We start from the raw sequence: 22,069 nt of genomic DNA, 5'->3' as shown, positions 1-22,069 counted from the left end.
CCTTCTAAGAAGGAATCCTGAAAGAAGTTCCATTTAAAAAAAAAAAGTCTGGTGCTGTGTTCTATAGTTGTGTAATTTGGAAGTGCATTCAGCTTTAGTTCCTTCCCTGGAAGTGTAATTCTGTCCTGTTGTGTCGGTCCATACACTGCGCTAACACCAGATGTGGCAGTTACCTAATACTCCTCTCCAATTCCGAGACAAAACCCTCTGGCATCCAAGCAACAAATATCCATGGGCGGCTTTGAAGACTAATGGTAGCGAAATCCATGCACCTTTTTTCATTTTTCCCCTGTTTTTGTGATTCTAAACCGGCTGTTTCCATGGGATCTGTGAGATACCTTTTTATTTTGAGCCATTCAAACTGTAAGTCCCAAACACCTCTCCGGGAGAAACCATTCTGATGACCGAGATGTGATGTCTAAATTCCAAAATCTGGATTCCAATACTTTTCCCCCCCATCCCTTCTTTTTCATTTCCCACCCCTGGGGTAAGGTAATATGGCCGGTAGAACAATTGCATTTACGTTAGACATAATGTTTGTGCTCCATAGGAGTGGTTACTTTCTCTGTATTTTTTCTGTTTTTTGGCCTTCTGTCTTGTAACATTTGGGATTCTTTTATGAAGAACAAAACTTGGCCACATCTGCTATTTAGACTTTAAATTATTATTGGTGCATGTTCAGCAGTTTGTGTGGAATGGCCAATAAGTGCATGCTTCCAGCAAACTGCTGAGTCACCATTGGCCCGTGATTTTTCTTTTCTCATTTGTACCAGTTTTTCTGGTGCAAATAGTGTTTTATTTTTACTGTACAGTTCTAATCGTTGGGGTGGGGAAGATTAAATGGGTTAAAGTAAAGAAGGCTTATGATTGGCTTGCGTGAGACTCCACCTCTTAGCACTACTACTCTATGTTGGTAGCCAAATCAGGTACCTCACTAAGTGAGATGATCTTATAGTGTATGCCCAAATATATTCTGTTACTTCTCCAGCCTTATTCCAGGGTCCCATCAGGAGAAAACCTGCTCTCTCTAGTCATATTTTTACATTAACCCCATCACTTGTAAAGCTGAACTTATTTTGTTTGCTTGGGTTTGTGCAAAGACCATTTTAGATGTTAATGAAGCTTTGTACATACTTTACAGTGATCTCTCCTTTTTATAATTGTATGTTACACCAGCAGTTTCCATTTTTGTCATAGAATAGCTGCTTTCATTTCAGCTTTACAGTAATTTTTGCCAATTCCTTTTGTTTTAATTGCTATTCACCCATTTTCCAACTTGTTTTTTCTTCAAAACCTTGTTTAAGTATTTTCTTTCCAATGCCCTGGGCAGTTCATCATGGTTTCCAATAAATGGCATTTTTTTTTCTTTTTCCTTGCTGATTTTCTTTGTTCAGTATTAACAGCATCAAAGATTTATCCCTTCCTCAGAAGTAGCTCTTAATGTCTCCCGGTTACTTCCATGGCTCTGGTTTCTGACAACTATCCCAGCTCATGTGTCGTCTCCATTCATTTTCTACAGGACAACCTCAGTGAATTTAAGGACTCTTCAACCAAGGTTTGAGGCCCTTAATATCTTTTCCCACATTCCTTTAGCCACTTTTTTGCATTGCATGCTGAAAGGGAACACCTGTTTTATTTATTAAGTATTAATTGCATTGATACAAAAAAATGTAGGAATGCCAAACTTAGAACCTGCAAATTATTACTGATTATTTAAGTAGAAATTTTATAAGCTTATCTTTTCTTTGTGCCCATGTAATTCAGTTTGGACTTCACCCAATTCAAGTTATACAATAGTTTACATTATTATTATGCTGTGTTAAAAAACGGTGACAAAATTAGCCCACACACCGCCGCATAAGAACCGGCGTGTTTATCAAGATTTGTACTGATTTTCAGCGACTGCGTGTCTCCAGAAACAAATCTGGCATAACGGTAAGCAGCCGCTTGAAGATGCTATAGGGAAATGTTCCGGCTTTGTACGTTTTTCCTAGAACAACTTCCTGCAGAACTCACTTGCCGTTTGAATTTTCCCCATTGCCTTAAATGGATTATGCAAGGTCTGAAGCGGAGAAGATTAACTGCATCGAATCCGGTGTAAAAACCTTGATAAATTCATTGTTTATTTTACACAGCTTTTTACGGGGTGTTTTTAATTTTTTAAGGGGAACTATTGCGAAAATTAAAATGTAATATACGCTTCAGCATACTGAAATAAGAAACTTTCTAGATACAGTCAAATATTCTGCATAGTTTCTTAAACGCCAGCAGTTGGCTGTCATTGACGGTTAGATTCTAATATTAGAGCTCACTCAGATAATTGATTCCAGTACAAACAAAATCTAACAAAATAGCTGACTTTTGCACAAATCCTGCATGTAGAGAGACATGATGTCAGCTGATTTAATAGTTTAATACATTTTCTAGGCAAAAGGAGCCCCCTATAAGATAAATTGGATCCAACTGTCAATGATTATCTAACACCCAACTCCAGAATGAAGAGAAATAGATGCTGAGTGATGGATAGTGAAGATGAACTTGATTATTTCAGAAACCATACAGAATCTTAAATTGATTGTATTTATTTAAGTTTCTTATTTCAGTATGCTGAAGCTTATAATAAATTTTCATTTTCGCGATAGTTTCCCTTTACGAAAAAAATTGTTGGCATGTTTCCTTTTACACAACATAATAAATAGGCCCAAGGTGTAAAAAAAAGGTCCAAGACAAGAGCTAAAGTGTTATGCATTTACAGTTAGGTCCATAAATCTTTGGACAGAGACAACTTTTTTCTAATTTTGGTTCTGTACATTAACACAATGAATTTGAAATGAAACAACTCAGATGCAGTTGAACTGCAGACTTTCAGCTTTAATTCAGTGGGTTAAACAAAAAGAGGAACTAAAGCCTTTTTTTAAAACAATCACTTCATTTCAGGGGCTCAAAAGTAATTGGACAAATTAAAAAAACTGAAAATAAAATGTTCATTTCTAATACTTGCTTGAAAACCCTTTGTGGCAATGACAGCCTGACGTCTTGAACTCATGGACATCACCAGATTCTGGGTTTCCTCCTTTTTAATGCTCTGCCAGGCCTTTACTGCAGCGACTTTCAGTTGCCTTTTTGTCTGAAGTTTAGTCTCCAACAAGTGAATTGCATGCTCAATTGGGTTCATATCAGGTGACTGACTTGGCCATTCAAGAATATTCCACTTCTTTGCTTTAATAAACTCCTGGGTTGCTTTGGTTGTATGTTTTGGGTCATTATGAAACGCCTCCCAATCAATTTGACTGCATTTAGCTGGATTTGAGCAGACAGTGTCTATGAACACCTCAGAATTCATTCAGCTGCTTCTGTCCTGTGTCACATTATAGATAAACACTAGTGTCCCAGTGCCACTGGCAGCCATGCACGCCCAAGCCATCACACTGCCTCTGTCATGTTTTATAGATGATGTGGTATTCTTCTGATCATGAGCTGTTCAACGCCTCCATACTTTTTTCTTGCCATCATTCTGGTAGTGGTTGATCTTGGTTTCATCGATCCAAAGAATGTTTTTCCAGAACTGTGCTGGCTTTTTTTAGATGTTTTTTTTTTTTTTAGTAAAGTCCAATCTAACCTTTCTATTCTTGATGCTTATGGGTTACTTGCACCTTGCAGTGCACCCTCTGTATTTACTTTCATTCAGTCTTCTCTTTATGGTAGACTTGGATATTGATACACCTACCTCCTGGAGAGTGTTGTTCACTTGTTTGGCTGTTGTGAAGGGGTTTCTCTTCACCATGGAAATTCTTTTTCTCAACCCACTGAATTAAAGCTGAAAGTCTGCACACAAAGTCTACCACAAATTCATTGTGGTAATGTACAGAACCAAAATTAGAAAAAAGTTGTCTCTGTCCAAATATTTATGGACCTAACTATAGGTGTTTCATTTTGTGAATGGCATTGGTCCCATACCTGTATTATTTTCTGCATGCCCATTTTGCAGGGAACCACTTCCTGCTTTCTCTCAAACATGCCACATTCTGGCCAGCCTTTACTTTAAGCTTTTTTCTTTCTTTTTTTTTTTAAATGGGCCTCTTACAAAAAATTATTGTTTTTTACTTTGTTCCCCTTCACTGACTCTTCCATGCAGGAGAATGGAGAAAGAAACACAGGCCTTTACTTTTGGATGCAGGTGGAACACAACTTGGTTCTTGTGTGGCCATGATTCTTTCTGCCAGTGTGCAACTTCACTTATAAAGTACAGGCTGTATTTCTTCCTGTTTTTGCCTGTGGTGGAACCCATGAAAGATAAACTGCAGTTGGTGTAAGAGACCAAAAGCACTCATTTTAAAGTTGTTGTCACTGAACTTCCTCCTTTCTCTTCCCTTTATAAGCTTAGGCAGTTTGTTCAGAGTTCTTTATGGACCTATAAACAAACAGACCTTACTCCTCCTATAAGCAGAAGTCTTTGAGCAGCTCATTATCATAGGCTTCTCGGGGACACTTCATTAGTTTTGCCAGATCTTCCATTGCTTTGCAGGACAGGAAGTGCTAAAGTGAAACTGGTTTCATATTTGTTTATTACCAGAAATAACGAAAACCATACATATTTCTTAATTAAAGCTATTGAAAACCGGGCAATTTATTCATTGTTCCATAGCTGCCTTTGAACAAGCAAATCCCTCCCTTCCCTAAGCCTCAGCCTTAAAGCAACTCATTATCAGAGGGCTTCTTTATAGACAGGTAATTTTTTAGCTTCTCTGCTCCTCAGAGCCAGGAAAAGAAGTGCTAAAGTAAAACTGGTTTCTTAAGTTCCAGAAATAACAAAAACTATAGATTAAAACAATGGCCTAAAAAACAGAACAATATTGTGTGTGGTTCCTATTAGGCTATCAGTGGGAAGCCAGGACAGTCCGATGTACTTGTATTAGTTTGCATTGACAAACCACTTATTCCTCTCCATAAATGTGCAGCCTGGCGGGTTCATAAAGTGCTGTATTTTGGCTAATCCTATCTGGCTTATCTCTTGCTCATATGTTCCTTTATAAGCACAGATGTTTATTGCATTCTTTGCAAGAGTGGTTTAAGATGCCTAACTTTTCCTTTTTCCACTTATTGTCTATGGCTTAGCCATTATTGAGAGCTCTGAATTAATAGCTTTCCATTAACGTGACTTATGTTATAGTTCTTTCTTATTAAATGGGGCTCTGATTCATTCCACAAAAGTTGGAATTACTACATAAATCTCTGCCTACCCACGTAGCGTAGCTAAAAATATGCAGCAGTCATACGGCTGCCTTCATCTGACAGTTGAGAAACAATAAGATTCTCCTCCCCCAAAGTTGGTTCTGTTATAAGTAGAAAAAAGTTTTTATCGTGATCTTATCCCGCCTCTTGGGACTATCTTCTGTACCATCTATTCACAGCTGTATTCTGGATATGCATGGTAAGATTTGGCAGTTTCAACTCCAGTGTAACTCTTGAGACATAGGGAGTCCAATAGGTCTCAGGCTAAACTTTTACAGCACACCTCATGATTTTGTTAGACAAAATGACTGTATTTCTTAATACAGGTATAGAATCTATTATTCAGAATGCTTGGGACCTGAGGGTTGCCAGATAAGGGATCTTTCTGTAATTTAGGTCTCCATTCCTTACGTCTCTTAAAACGCATTTAAATATTAAACGGGTTGTTCACCGCTAAATTAATTTTTAATATGAAACAGAGTGATATTCTGAGACAATTTGCAATTGGATTTCATTTTTTATTTGTGTTTTTTTAGTTATTCCGCTTTTTATTCAGCAGTAGTGATGGGTGAATGTATTCGGCAGGTGCGAATTCGCGTTGAATAAATTTGCAAAACCGCCACAAAAGTGCTGGCGTCAGTTTTTTTGGACACCGGCACCGTTTCGCGAATTTTTCCCCATTTCGTGGGAAATTCACACATTTTTCAGCAAAACGCCCCAAATTCGCCCATTACTATTCAACAGCTCTCTAGTAATGTTAGTTATATGGTTGCTAGGGTCCATGTTACCCTAGCAACCATGCATTGATTTAACTAAGAGAATAAATTATAAATATTAGAGGACCGGAATAGAAAGACGAGTAATTCAAAGTAGCAATAACTATAAATTTGTAACCTTACAAAGAATTTGTTTTTAGATGGGTCAGTGATCCCTATTTGAAAGCTCCCATAGACTCCATTTTATCCAAATAATCCAAATTTTTAAAAATGATTTCCTTTTTCTCTGTAATAATAAAACAGTACTTTGTACTTGATCCAAACTAAGATATAATTAATCCTTATTGGAAGCAAAACCAGCCTATTGGGTTTATTTAATGTTTAATGAATTTCTAGTAGATTTAAGGCATGAAGACCCAAATTACAGAAAGATCCATTATCCGGAAAACCCCAGGTCCCGAGCATTCTGGATAACAGGTTCCATACCTGTCCTAAAATTTAACTTAAAGTGGACCTGTCACCCAGACACAAAAATCTGTATAATAAAAGTCCTTTTCAAATTAAACATGAAATCCAATTTCTATTTTTTATTAAAGCATTCATAGCTGTTGTAAACTCATTTAAAATTCTCAGCTGTCAATCAAATATTGTCTGCCCCTCCTCTATGCCAGTGGCATAGAGGCGGGGCAGACAATTACTTTCACTTTCCATTCAGCACTTCCTAGATGTCACTGCTCTCTACACATTCCCCCGTTCTCTTTGCCGTTTAATTGTGTAGCCAGTGCATGAGGATGGAAATCGGGTCCTCCATTCTGGCGCACAAACAAAATTCTGAGATGATGCAAGGCTTGTCTTAATAACAGTGTCCACAAAATGGCTCCTGCCTGCTTGCTATAATTATGAGTTCCCAGACTGAAGGAAAAAAGATTCCAATAATTTATATAGTGTAATTAAAGTTAATTTTGCTTGACTAATGTGATAAAATAGGATTTGGAATGTTTTTTTTGGGTGACGGGTCCCCTTTAAAGGCGAATCACCTCTTTAAATAAAGCCAATAGTATTGTTTTGCCATCAATCTGGGTTTATGCAACTTTACCATCAAGTTTTAATATTACACAGAAAAAGGAAACCATCTTAAAAAACGATGGTCTGCTTTTAATACTACAGAGAAAAAGGAAAGTTTTTTTTAAAAAAAATTATGGCCTTCCTTTAATTTTTAGGTTTTTGGATATAGGATTCCCTACTTGTACCAATAGGTTCACAAATGAAATACGTTCTAAATAGATATGTGACATTTTAATTAGTGTTATGTGTATACATTGCACTGACTAGGGCATGGCCAGCACCCTGAATGATCGCCCTTCATCTGTCCAGAAGGGCCACGGAGGCCACCGATCAGCAGTTAGCCATAATGTTCATGTATTAGTTGTGTGTAAAGCTGCTGTTTTTTTTAAAGGGGAACTATTGTGAAAATGAAATTGTAAAATACGCTTCCTCATACTGAAGTAAGAAAATTTGTAAATACAATCAATTAAAAATTCTGCATCGTTTCTGAAATAATCAAGTTTATCTTCTCCATTCCTCTCTCAGCATCTGTTTCTCTCCATTCTGTCTTCTTGCAGCAGATTAATGATCCAATATATATCTTAAAGGGGGGCTTCCTTTCCTAGCAGATGTATTAGAGCTCACTCAAATAACTGATTCAATATCAAACAAAATCTAACAAAATAACTGCCTTTTGCACAAATCCTGCATGTAGAGAGACATGATGTCTGGTGATTTTAATAGAGTGAGGTCTAATACATCTTCTAGGCAAAAGGAGCCCCCCTATAAGATATATTAGATTTAACTGTCACTGATTATCTGACACCCAACTGCTGCACGAAGACAGAATGAAGAGAAACAGATGATGAGATTGTGAATATAAACTTGATTATTTCAGAAACTGTACAGAATATTTAATTGATTGTATTTACAAAGTTTTCTAATTTCAGTATGCTAAAGCTAATTTTCATTTTCGTAGTAGTTCCCATCTAGGTAGGCTTAGTAGTGTCCATAGGTAACGCAGCCTCTTCTGTGTTTAAAGCCCTATATGAAATGTGTATTGTTGACATGCCCTTGTATAGTTGGTATATTTCTGGATGTTAGTTACTTGTTTCTAGGGTTACTGTTCCTACATAGCAGCCCTTGATATTAAAGGAACAATTTTCCTTTGCTTTTCTTATATTTCTTTCTTAAATTTTCCTTTTTATTATCAGTGAAGTGGGATACCATTTCCTTATGATTAGGAGCACAAAATGCTTTAGGCCACTTTTTTCCTAAATAAATAATGTGTATTTTTAATTCACTTTCCTCTGAAATTATTGGGAAATCTCGCTATATACCTGCTTTCAACCATTTCGTTAGAGCCAAATACAGCTTCCTTTCTCTCTAAACATGATGGAAGACACAGTTTGCTTCTTTTATAGCGTTACTTAGTCAGCGAGACCAAATGTACATTTTATCATAAACGCTTTACATGCCATTATGTACACGCTGGAACCATCTGTTTCATCTCTATGTACATAATTGCTGCAGAAAAGTAAACCCATTTTAAATGCAGTTAAATGCAAAGACTCTTAATGCACTGATTACATATTTGCTCTGCTACATGCAGCTCCCAGTTACAGTGGAAACGTGACTGCAAGCAAACAGAAGGGGATGTCCAACATCTTGTAGCTTAAAATAGAATGAATAAGGTTCAACGTTTCAAATAAGGTTCAACGTTTTTAAAGTTATTTGAAAATGTAACTGGGACTGAAAGCTGTACCTGCTGCTTTCTATTTACTGGTTCTGACTCTTGAAACAATGTAGCAGAAGTCCATTCTGGTCCAGGTGTGTTCTACTGCATTGCTTAAAGGAGAAGGAAAGTCGTTTACCACTTAGGATCGCCAAATGTTGGGCACCCCCCAAGTGAATGTATTTACTTACCTGAAACCACAGGCCGGTGCTCCTATCAGCAGAAAACTGGACCGGGGTTACTTCAGCGGGCACCATGGAGAGATCCTCTTCCAGCTTCTTCTTTCTTCAAATTTCCAGGGGCAGACGCATGCGCAGTAGAATTAAAAAGGCCGACTTTTTAGTTAGTTTGGCTTGTCACTCTAATGCGCATGCACAGCCACGAGAAGAAGCCGGGCCGGTGCAGTTTTCTGTTGATAGGAGTACTGGCTATACATGTGGCTTCATTTATGAAGCAAGGTTTTCATACTCAGAAAGCAGCATCATTCTCATGAATTTGTGCATGACTGCAGGCGCTGGCAAACTAATAGGAACCACAACTTGCAGGCAGTTTCAGTGTGTGTGTGCCGTCTCCCATAGACTCCATTTTATCTAAATAATCCAAATTTTTAAAAATTATTTCTTTTTTCTCTGTAATAATAAAACAGTACCTTGTACTTGATTCCAACTAAGATATAATTAATCCTTATTGGAAGCAAAACTAGCCTATTGGGTTTATTTAATGTTTACATGAATTTCTAGTAGACTTAAGGCATGAAGATCGAAATTACGGAAAGATCCGTTATCCGGAAAACCCCAGGTCATGAGCATTCTGGATAACAGGTCCCATACCTGTAATATGGAGTGAAGAAGTGTTCATAAAAAAAGGCCACTTTTTGTATTTTTGACTTATGCACTGCCCATTTAGAAAAAATGTTTTGCCACCAATATGTATTTAAAGTACAAGTTTTTTTTTACATGGAGTAATGAAACATGTACTGTTTTATTTTTATCTTTACAGAGAAAAAGATGAACTTAAAAATAAAATTAGAATGATTTGCCCTTTAGCATATTCAGTGCCTCTGAATATGTCCCAGTAGCTCCTCATCTTCTTTTCTGCTGATTCACTGCACATGCTCTGTGCTGCTGTCACTTACTGAGCTTAGGGACCCACTCACAATATACAGTACACATAGAATAGAAATATCACAATATAAGGCTGATTAGTAATTAATACAGATAATTACTACATGGCAGCACAGAAACCAGTGCAATTAGCATCAGAATTTAATAATCAGCCCTGTAGTTTCAGCTTATATTACAGAAAAACCTCATTTTCTGCTTGATAATTTGTGACAACCCCTAAGCTTATCTTCTCAACAGCTGCTCAGAGCCCACTGAGCATGTGAGTGTCACAGACACTTTCCAAGATGGTGACCCCCCTGTGATAAGTTTGAAGTCCTGGATCATTTCTGCTATTGACAAGCTGAAACTTAAGGCTGGTGCAATAAGTTCATTATATAAAATATGGCATTTTTAACAGTATTAATTTTTAGGGTTTAGTTCTCCTTTAAGATGGACTCTATGGGAGATGGCCTTCCTGTATTCCATAGCTTTCTGGATAACAGGTTTTTTGGGAAGAGATCGTATAACTGTATTATGCTTTCTATAGCACCAAAACATACCAACAGGAATTATGCATCACACCCTGGCCCTTTTAAAAGCCATAACAGTAGTGCTGTAGATACATGAAATATTATGCATCTGGAGGAGGAGTAGAGGCTAAAATGTAGTGTTAAAGGGGAGGTTCACCTTTAAGTTAACTTTCAGTATGTTATAGAATGGCTAATTCTAAGCAACTTAATTGGCCATCATTTTTTCTTTTTTATAATTTTTTAATTATTTGCCTTCTTTTTCTTTTTTTCTTTTCCTTCTTTTTCAAATAAGGGTCACTGACCCCATCTAAAAACAACTGCGCTCTAAGGCTACAAATGTATTGTTATTGCTACTTTTTATTACTCCTCTTTCTATGCAGAGCCTCCCGTATTCATATTCCAGTCTCTTATTCAATTTGGACCCTAGCAACCACATTGCTGAAATTGCAACCTATAGAACTGCTGAATAAAAAACTAAATAACTTTCCTAAAAATGAAAACCAATTACCAAAATGTCTTAGAATATCATTCGCTACATCATACTAACAATTTAAAGGTGAACAACCCATTTAATATTGAACCTATGCTATAAAAAAAACATTTTGCCAATGCTCACAGTTTCCTAGTTTTGGGGCTGCTTCCAATTGTGATGCCAAAAATGCCCCCAAGGCTGAAAGGAGCAAATAAAGCAAAGCCTGACTGTGTCTCTTGACAGATCTGTTTGGTACATTTGTATCCCTTGAAAGACGTGTTGTAGAAGGCTGTCATGTTCACACTGCTGGTTTAATTTCTTTTTGTTAAATGAGATTATCTTTCTACCGTGTTTAATTCTGAGATCAACAAGAATATCATGTTTATATTTTGATGTTCGAAAGCCGTAATCAAACACTATCCCGAGTCTGAACAATGAAACTGATATTGATCGTAGAATGGGATTCAGGGTTTTTCAGTTGAGAGCGGTTACGGAGAAATACTATCCCAGCGGCGCTTGAACAAATTTCAGCTAAAATTTCCTTTTGTGTTTCTGTAAAGCTTTAAATTTGCCGTGTCATATTCATTTAACAGCACTACACAAACCACACTACCCCAACAATATCCAAAAATAAGGAGAAAGAAGTGGAGAAGAAAGAGCTGGAGAAATCACGAGAGAGGTCGCGCGAAAGAGAGAAGAAAGAGGAAAAAGAACGGAAGGAAAAGAAGAGGGTTTGTATTCTTCAGTACTTTATTATTTTTTACATTTATAAGCTTGGCCATGGCATCACGAGCCAAATCCTATTGATGGACACTGTAGTGTAGTGTAACATGTGGATATGAGGCACACAGCTGCAACTGCAGTAATTCACCAAAGATGAGGATAGAATAAGAAAAGGCTAAAAGTAAGTAAGCTTTATCAGAAAGGTCTATATAAATACACCAGTAAACCCTCAAAGTAATGCTGCTCTGAGTCCTCTGTCAAAAGAAACACTGCATTTCTTTCCTTCTATTGTGTACACATGGGCTTCTGTATCAGACTTCCTGTTTTCAGCTTAAACCTCCAGGGCTAGGGCTTGAGCATGCTCAGTTTGCTCCTCTCCCCCTCCCTTTCCACCCCTCCCCTCCCTGCTATAATCTGAGCCCAGAGCTATGAGTAAAAACTTTTTAAAGGCAAAAGTGTCATACTGAAAGGGTCATGGCTTATTCTGGGTTTTTTTTTTAATCCATACTAATACCATTCCCTTTCTGGGGCCAGCCCCCACTTGCCCCAGAAAGGGAAGATATCTAGGACAAGTAGAGGCCACCACAGAGAATTGGGGATCAAAACACCAGGTGTGCCATAGCCTTGTGTTCATTGACATGCTCGATATGCGATGGCGGCTGTCGAAGCAAGTTTACTGTGTTTAGTTATTTGTTTTAATCAGAAGGTGGCAGGGAAATGTAATTAAAAGACTCAGGAAAATGTAATTAAAAGGCTCTGATCAGGTTAAATTCGTAATGTTTCGCTGCAATTCAAATTTAGGATCACTCAAATGGCGACCGTGAATTGATGCAGGAATCAAAGCGCCGCAAAGAAGAAAACGGAACCGGTAAGTGAATGATTTTACTTGTTTGGGGGGGGGGGGGGGTTTTGAGGTTAGATCAAAAGATTTGTGTTAATATATATTTTTGTACTGTTCTATCCTAGCCATGTCATTTCTCTGGTACCATTTACATAGTTAGCAAGTTGGTAACTGCACATAGCATTGAGAAAGTGAGTATATCCAGAACCCTTTGTTTCTGTGCATTGTTCTATCCTTCCAATGAGCAAGAGACTGCAGACAAATGTGTACGTGCCACTAGAGGTCCTTGCATGGTCAGGCTGCAGGCAGCATCTTCAGTCAAACACTTGCCAGTTTCTCTGTGGTGTGTCTTGATATATGGCTCCAGCATATGGCTGCTCTGTTCAGCTTTTATTCAAGTCTTGGCAGCTCAACAGTAGTTTGCTGTGCAGCCAATCACTTTGGGCGTTCCTGTATTGTCCGCAATGAGGTTTCTGTGCTACTCATCCCCAATCTGCCACCAGAAAAGGCGACAAGGTCAAGCTACCCGTGCAAGAGATTGATCTCCAAGTGGTGACAAGACTTATGTACCAAGTGAAAGTCTACATGTCTATTAGTTTTGATGCTATACAGAAACTGCAAAGGTTAAATATTAAAGGAACAGTAACATCAGTGTTGCCCTGCACTGGTAAAACTGGTGTGTTTGCTTCAGAAACACTACTATTGTTTATATAAACAAGCTGCTGTGTAGCAATTCAAAGGAGAAAAGGCTCAGGTTACACAGCAGATAAGTTCTGTAGAACATAATGGTGTTATCTGGTATCCACTATTTAACCTGTGCCATATACTGTAGCCTTTTTTCAATTTCCGCCATTGCTACACAGCAGCTTGTTTATATGAACTATAGTAGTGTTTCTGAAGCAAACACATCAGTTTTACCAGTGCATGGCAACAGTTTTTCATTACTTTAATTACTTGAGTGTTTTGGTTTTACTGTTTAATGTTGCTTATACTGCAAAATGGAGTTGGTTATGTGTGTTTGGATGGAAGGGCAACTGCTCACATATCTACTGGTAGAGAATTTATTTAAACAGGTGTTTTTACAACTATTTACACTGTTTTGTGCTATTGATGCATCAGGCAGTTCCTCGAAACACAGTAAGAGCGAAAGTCCTTCTGACTCCCCTCGATCCAATGAGAAAGAGCGCAATAAATCAAAATCATCAAGTAAAGAGAAAGGGGATTTCATGAAATCAGAAAAAATGGAAAAAAGCAGTTCTGGCAGCAAGAAGGTAAGCCATAATAACTTAATAATTATATAATAACGAATGAATGTGCCGTATGTTAGGCAAATATCACAAAGAAGTCTTAGATTAAAATTCAAGAGTCGTTCTATTAATTCAGATTCTTATTACATAGCAGCACTTACACCAGGGTAGAGTTTCAGAATTTAAGTCAGCCCTGTAGCATTAGCTTATGTGACAGGCAGCCCTCATTTTGTGCTCGATAACTTGCAACACCTCCTAAACTTAGCTACTCAACCGCTGCCCAAAACTAAATCCAAAACAAAGGTGTACCTTGGAACAACTTGGAAGGCCTTATATAGGAACATAAACGTATCCTGCAAGTCTTCCTTGAAGACCCCAGAAGCAGCAATGTTTTTGTCAAAGACATGTCTTTAAAGGAAAACTATACCCCCCTGAACAACGTAGGTCTCTCTAGAAATATAAAACCCTGCTTCATATAAATAAGCCATTTTCACAATAATATACTTTTTTAGTAGTATGTGCGATTGGGTAATCCTAAAGAGAAAATTGCCATTTTAAAAAATAAGGGCCATCCCTGGGATCGTAGATTCTCGGTGCACACAAACATACCAACAAACCATACATGTTAGATCACATGAGCCAATTAACAGACAGAGTTGTGTCTTTTGCTTCCTCACTTCTTCCTGTTACAGTTAAAGTTGTAGTATTTCTGGTCAGGTGATCTCTGAGGCAGCACAGAGACCATCACAAAATGGGGGTTCAAGGCAATATTTACTTAAATATATATTCCAGTTTGATAAGATTCTTTAATATGTCACTTAATTTGATATAAACTATCTGTTGCTTGTGTTTCTTTTGGGGGTATAGTTTTCCTTTAACACTGCCCCTCCACAGTTAGATTACCATCTGTACAATGAGAGGCCATAAATCTCTCTTGTAGTATAACAGAAAATCCTCATTTCTAAGAAAATTAGCAGAATGGTTCTTTTTTTGTATTTTACTGCTTCAAGGTAAAACTGACCTTAGAGGCTTACAAAGCAATTTCTCCTGATCATGAAACTGTATCATTTCATATTTTAGAGGCGAGGGCTGGGGGAAAGCAAGGCTGAGAATTTACTGTTTGTCTTCCAAAACAGGAATCCAGACATGACAAGGAAAAGTCTGAGAAAAAAGAAAAACGTGAGAGCACAGGAGGAAAGGAGGAGAAAAAGCAATATCCTTTACATATATACTCATTTTCTCTGTCTTTCTTTTTCCTGCCTCCTCAGATGCAGTTGGGGCAAATGCTGAATATAAAACCATTTTTCTGCTAATGATAATTTACTTTATTCCTCCATTTTTATTCTATTTGCACATCTTACAGTCGTCTGACTTGTTCATTAATATCAAGTCAGTAATGCGTGTTTATTATTTTTCATCCCAGTCCCAAAAAGGTATAAGATCTATTGTCCGGAATGCTGGGGTTTTTTTTGCTAAAAAAAACATTTAAACAAAATATAAACCCAATATGATTGTTTTGCCTTCAATAAGGATTAATTATATCTTAGTTGGGAAATTCTTTTTAAACATTAGAATTATTTGCTTAAAAATCACTCTATGGGAGACGGCCTTCCTGTAATTCAGAGATTTATGGATAAACAGTTTCTGGATATTGGATCCCATACCTGTAACTTATATGTCCCAGCTAATAAGTGCTGTGCCATTTTTGTGCAGCTAATAAATAGTAGTTTGTGTGGAAGAGTTATAGAAGGGCCCGTGGGGAGAAGGTACTAGTAATTGAGGGGGAGCAAAAATCAGAAGTAATTTGAAGTTATGTTGTGAACGAAAAGATATGGGACCATGAAAACGTGTTTTGAAGCATTGCATATTTTATAGAATTCAGTTATTTCCTTAATGAATGCGCTACCCATAAATCTTCAGACAAGCACAGATAATAAAGAAGACGAACTTAAGGGTAAGCGTTCATATTACAGGTATCAGACCCGTTCATCAAAATGCTCGGGACCTGGGCTTTTCCAGATAACAGATATTTCTGTCATTTCATACCTTAAGTCTACTAGGAAATCATGTAAACATTAAATAAACCCAATAGGCTGGATATGGTTTCTTAGTTTGGATCATTTACAAGGTACTGTTTTATTAATACGGAGAAAAAGGAAATAATTTTTAAAAAATTTGGATAAAATGGAGTCTATGGGAGACGGCCTTTCTGTAATTCAGAGCTTTCTGGATAACGGGTTTCCGTATAGCCTATCCCGTACTTGTTCTTTATTGTATGCAGTTCTGCTAGTTACGCACAGTGCTGTTCTGTACTTCAGTCACCAAAAGTTGTATGCCCCGAGGCCCAAAAATGCACAATGTGTTATTAAAGGGGAAATATTTGTTTTAACACAAGCTCATTCGTTTATGTATAAATAAAAGTCTATAAACTCTATTTTAATGCTGCAAATTGAAAGGAACCGCAATAGTTTATCTTTAATCATTTTCCAACCCCCCTCACAGACGTACCTTGTGAAGGGATGAATTCTGGGACTTGATGTTCCTCTGTTTTCTTACTATAGAAAACAGAGGGACTGAGTGTCCTGTGTTTAGTGTGCATGTTAGAGTGCTGTCAGCACAGGGAGCATTTGCTACAGACCATAACAGTAGCCAAAACATTTACAAATAACTTCAAAAACTTTGAAAATATTTCATGAATTCATATTGAAAAGTATGTTCCACTCCAACCCATCCAGTGCAAAACAGTGGTGAACAAAAGAACTCCGGTGCCATTGCACTACATGGAAAAACACAAGGAACCTAATGATACATTCACATCTTCCATTATTCATGTTAAAGAAGATAAGGGTGTAGGGCCCTTTAGGGTAAGGGCACAATGGGCGATTCGGGGAGATTTAGTCGGCTGACGACTAATTGCCTCGACTTTGTGACCAATCTCTCCGAACATCTTCCCTCTCTCTGCGCCGGCTAAAAGGAAAACGAATCGCTGTGTGTGATTAGCGCCGGTGATTTTTCATTTTAGCCAGCACAGAGTGAGGGAAGGCGTTCAGGGAGATTGGTCGCCGCAAAGTCGAGGCGATTAGTCACCAGGCGACTAAATCTCCCCAAATCGCCCAGTGTGCCCTTACCCTTAAAGGAGAAGGGAAGGCTAAAAGTAAGTAAGCTTTATCAGAAAGGTCTATACAAATACACCAGTAAACCCTCAAAGTAATGCTGCTCTGAGTCAAAAGAAACATCACATTTCGTTCCTTGGGCTTCTGTATCTGACTTCCTGCTGTCAGCATAAACCCCCAGGGCTAGGGCATGTGCATGCTCAGTTTGCTCCTCTCCCTCCCCATCCTGCTATAATCTGAGCTCAGAGGCAGGAAGTGATGTCACACCAAGTTAATATGGAAGCTGCTATTCTAAACAAAGAGAGCTTCTAGAGCTGTTTACTTGGGTATGGTAAAGCATTCTGCAGAATAAATATAGTGTTATAGCTTGCACTATTGTGGCTAATCTATTGGCAGTAAACAGCTTCGGTAGCTTTCCTTCTCCTTTAACCTTTTTTTCAGCATGAAAACCACTGCAAAAACGTGAGCTGAATATACGTATATAGTCAATGCTGCATCATTTTATAATAATAATTTTACTCTGGGTTTTGCCTCTTGAGTTTGCAGATTCTCAGCAAGCGAACAGTCTGTTTATATCGCTGAAGTTTTGATCAGTGACTGCAGCAAAAGCAGATGGATTTCTCTTTTTTATTGGCGAATTCCTCTGTACAGATCTCTCTTCTGTGCGAGTTTTGCCAGTAACTGTCAGGTTTATAATGATGCTCAGGGTCTCAAAGCAACCTGCCAGTTTGCAGAAGCAATTATAAGGCTTAATATGCTAACCACTTTAATGGCTGCCACTTGTTAGTTTTTATACATCTGATGCAAGGGAGAACATTCTGTATTAGATTTATAGTGCATATCTTAAAGGAGCAGTACATTAAAAAAAAAAAAAATAATAATTGACTTTTTTTTTTTATATGAGGATTTTGTGTTGACTTTTGGACTGGAACTGCACTTACACACACACACACACACACACACACACACACACACACACACATTTAATCTTAATGTAGCATTTCTGCAAGTGACCATGGATCCTTTATACTTACACTGCACCTGTACCTTAAATATTTTTGGAAATAAACTTTTAGCGTTCAGCTGTGTGTCTACTGATGCTTTATCCAGGCCAGGTTTTTGTACAGGGTTTGTTCACCTTTAAATTAACTATTAGTATGATGTAGAGAGGGATATTCTGAGACAATTTGCTATTGGTTTTATTTTTTTATTCTATGTGGTTTTTGAATTATTTAGCTTTTTGTTCAGCGGCTATCCAGTTTGGGATTTCAGCATTCTGGTTGCTAGGGTCCAAATTACTCTAGCAATCGTGCATTAACTGAAATAGGAGAGGACCTTAACAGAAAGTAAATAACAAGTAACAAGTAACAAGTAGAAATAACGAGACACTTGTAGCTTTACAGCGCATTTGTTTCAGATGGGTCAGTGACCCCCATTTGAAAGCTTGAATAATGAAGAGCAATTGAAAAGTCGCTTAGAATTGGCCATTCTCTAACATACTAAAATTTAACTTAAAGGCGAACCCGCCCTTTAAATTTAACAATGCAAACATTCTAAATGTTGACGTTTTGGGAATTCTTCTTTTAGGGTAAGGTCACACCTGGAGATTCGGGGAGATTTAATCGCCTCTTCTTTGGGGCGACTAATCTCCCAGAACTGCTTCCCCCTGTCTTCTGCCTGCTATAATGAAAAAATGCCTGCGGCATGGCACTCCGGTGCTTTGTTTTCCGATGTTTCCTCGTGAGGCGACTTCGGAAAATGAATCGATGCGAATGCCATGCCGCAGGCGTTTTTTCATTATAGCAGACGGAAGACCGCTGAATCTCCAGGTGTGACCTTACCCTTAACCCCTTCAAGACCTACTTTCTCCTGGGTATTTAAAAGACACAGGAATGTGCCTCCTCATGTAACACCACTGTATCAATGTTTATGATGGGTTTATGTTGCTTAATTAGTAAAATTGCTTTTACAGGTCCACAGGGATTCACTGAGAAGGGTGGGCAGTTGTAGGCAGCCGCAGTGAATATAATCACTAAAAAAAACACACTGGCCTGGGGTATTTTTCCACTGTTATTTTTAAAGGCTTTTCCAATGATCCCTCGTCCAGGACTATTCCCATGTCCAATAAATTGCTACTGTGCATTTGCCAAATTCCAGCTAAACTTTACACGGGATCCCTGGGAAATCCACTAAGATGGCAGTACAGCACTGCAGGAAAAGTTACCCCGGGGCAGTTTTTCAGCAAACAGGAGTGGCCTGTGGTATCTTTTTTGATTGGTTGGTTTTTTTTCGTTATTCTATTAAAGGAGAAATATTAAATACCCCCCCCCCCCCAGTAATAATAATATCTTACATCAGGGGTCCCCAACAGGTTTTTTTGTTGTTGTTGTTTTTTATCCGTGGGCCACATTCAAATGTAAAAAGCATGAAAATAGTTCCTGGAGATGCCAAATAAGTAGGGATGCACCGAATCCAGGATTCGGTTCAGTATTCTGCCTTTTTTAGTCGGATTCGGCCGAATCCTTGTGCCTGGCCGAACCAAATCCTAATTTGCATATGTAAATAACGGTGGGGATGGAAATCACATGACTTTTCGTCATACAAAAAAAAAAATATTTTCCACTGTTCCTTTCCTGCCCCGGTATTCGGCCTAATCTTTCACCAAGGATTTGGGGATTCGGCCAAATCCAAAATAGTGCATCCCTACAAATAAGGGCTGTGATTGGCTATTTGGTAGCCCTATGTGGATTGGCTGCCTACAGGAGGCGCTGTTGTTTGGCCATTAACCTGTGTTTGGCCATTAACCTGTTTGGCCATTAACCTGGTTTTTACACAACCAAAACCTGCCAGGAATTCAAAAATAAGCAGCTGCTTCAAGGCCACTTGGAGTAACATGATGCTCAACTGCTTGGTGACCACAGCCTCACATAATACCCCAGGCCAGTGCTTCTATTAACAGAAAATGGCACATATATAAATAATCATATATTTTATTTTTTCCCCACCAGGGTTTGCTGCGACTCAAGACTCCATGACGATGGACAGATGGATTGGAAGTGAGAAGAAGGCCAGCCATTACCACAATGATTTGCACAAATACATTGTTAAGAAAGAAGGGCCCCCTCTTTTCCATCAGCCTAAACCATTCATTTAATGACGTTTTGCTTTTCCCAACCTACAGTCAATGTTTTCTGTATTTTAAATTCTTTGTTGTGTTTTTTCCCCAAACCCCCTCCCCCCCCTGCACATTAATTTTCAGTTGAGGACTGAAAGTATATGCCTGTTCCATATTAAGCACAATGTGCTCCAGACAGACAGTTGCTGCAGTGGAAATGCGTTGACTGATGCTTGTACAGCTTTTCACATTAGGTCGTCTGAATACTGCCTGAAAAATTCGTAAGAAAAAAAAAACTGCAGTTTGAATGCATCATTTTTAATAGTGCAACAATAAACGATTATTCAACTTTTTTTTTTTTCAAATTTACCTCATTTAAAGTCAGATTTTATTTATTATTTGGCTTGTAAGTAAGACATGGGAGCACTGTTTCTTGCTAATGATTAGGAAATGTTTGTATATTATGTGTAGACAATAAATGAGGAACTAAAGACATGTAACTATCTAATGTCTCTTCCACGCCTTCTCATTTTTTTCCTTCCTGTTTTTAAATAAACTCCGGGAGAACCCACCTCTGCCCTGACAGATTACGAGTACAGTTACACAACCACAGGATCTTTGTATCACGGAACTTTAGTCTGGAAAGTTTCAAAGACTTTTTTTAAAAGAAATTTTTATCTGCTGAATTCTACCAGTGTAAGCTTTCTTTTCTAAATAAACAATAGTTTTCTCAATGGGTCGTAAATCATTGTGTGTGTATTGTGGCTTTTTAGGTTTTTGTTTTTTTTATCCGTATTGTTGCCTTGCTCTGGCTCATCTAAGGGGCCGGCTTAAAGGGATAATGGATTCTGTTTTCAGAATGTTTTCTGTTTTTTCATTAAGAATGTGAGGCAACCCATATCTAACATGGAAAGGAAACAAACAATTCCCAGTAGGCATAAGAAATCCAATACTCCTTCAATGGAGAAACAAAGGACTACAAAACCTTAAAGACATATTAGATGATAATCAATCAGTCTTCACCCAAACAAAACTCATAGGAAAATATCTTTTTACAATACTACACATATTTCTAAGAATACAAATCATCCATTTTGCAACACACACAGGGTCTGGCTGCACGGGGCGATTAGTCGCCAGGCAAAAAATCTCCTCTTCTTCGCGGCGACTAATGTTTCCGATCTGCCTTACGACGGCTTAAATGAAAATCACCTAGGGGCAGGCACTCGGAGCATTTCGTTTTCCGAAATTGCCTCACGAGGAAACTTCGGAAAACAAATCGATCCGTGCACTGCCCCCAGGCGATTTACATTTTGGCAGGGGAAGGCAGTTTGGAGAGATTAGTTGCCGCGAAGAAGAGGAGATTTGTCGCCTGGCAACAAATTTCTTCTGGGAGATTAATCTCCCCAAACTGCCTTCCGCCGGCTAGAATGTAAATCGCCGGCAGGATGGCACTCGGAGCGATTTGTTTTCCGAAGTTTCCTCATGAGACGACTTCAGAAAAAGAATCGCTCCGAGTGCCATCCCTCCGGCGATTTTCATTCTAGACAGTGGGAGGCAGTTCAGGGAGATTAGTTGACCGAAGAAGAGGATATTTGTTGCCAGCGACTAATCTCCCCGAATCTGAGCGTGTGCCCTGACCCTTAACAGATAAAGATAATCACAAAATAATAATTACAAAAATAAATTATGGATTATATTATGAATTCTAAATTATGGAAGAATACTGCAACAAAACAAACTAGAATTCGAGGAAGAAGGAAAACCAGGCTTTAAATGGATGACAGGCATCCCCAATATACTGTAACACAGACATCCTAAAACAACATATAAACATAATGGAACTACTCCCAGCAAGTAGATATCAAGAGATGGCTCTTCAAATACTTCACCATTCATATCGAACTCCAGTTAGAAGATACAAGATGGGAAATCTTTCCTCTAAGATGCTGCTCCCCAGGAGCCGACTTAATACATAACCTTTATACCTTTAGATAAACAACATGGTGTAATGAAGAAACTTTAAGAGAAAATCCGTTTGTCGTGGAGTCCTCCCGGTACCTCCAAGAAAGGCTGGACTTTGCACCCCCCAGGAGTTACTAATAAACAGATTGTTGGCTGTACATTCACAATTATTATTATAGGGTCCTGAACTTAGTTTTCAGCTGAAAGTTTAAATTGCTATTACATACTGTTGA

General features: G+C 38.2%; 1 protein-coding gene across 1 annotated transcript in view; it reads left to right on the top strand.

The window, feature by feature from the left end:
- Positions 1-20,605, top strand: part of thoc2.L (THO complex 2 L homeolog) — a 78,090-nt gene extending 57,485 nt beyond the window's left edge. Inside the window, exons 33-39 of the mRNA XM_018229819.1 lie at positions 1,520-1,555; positions 11,426-11,563; positions 12,357-12,423; positions 13,516-13,667; positions 14,780-14,856; positions 15,550-15,597; positions 19,765-20,605. Of these exons, the coding sequence (XP_018085308.1) occupies positions 1,520-1,555; positions 11,426-11,563; positions 12,357-12,423; positions 13,516-13,667; positions 14,780-14,856; positions 15,550-15,577 (498 nt within the window). The 3' untranslated portion in view covers positions 15,578-15,597; positions 19,765-20,605. The remainder of the gene's footprint in view (positions 1-1,519; positions 1,556-11,425; positions 11,564-12,356; positions 12,424-13,515; positions 13,668-14,779; positions 14,857-15,549; positions 15,598-19,764) is intronic.
- Positions 20,606-22,069: the final 1,464 nt, after the last annotated feature.

The sequence above is a fragment of the Xenopus laevis genome, chromosome 8L, assembly GCF_017654675.1.
Source record: "Xenopus laevis strain J_2021 chromosome 8L, Xenopus_laevis_v10.1, whole genome shotgun sequence".
NCBI lineage: Eukaryota > Metazoa > Chordata > Amphibia > Anura > Pipidae > Xenopus > Xenopus laevis.
The sequence above is the reverse complement of the archived record's forward strand: the minus strand, read 5'-3'. Positions and strand labels throughout refer to the sequence as shown.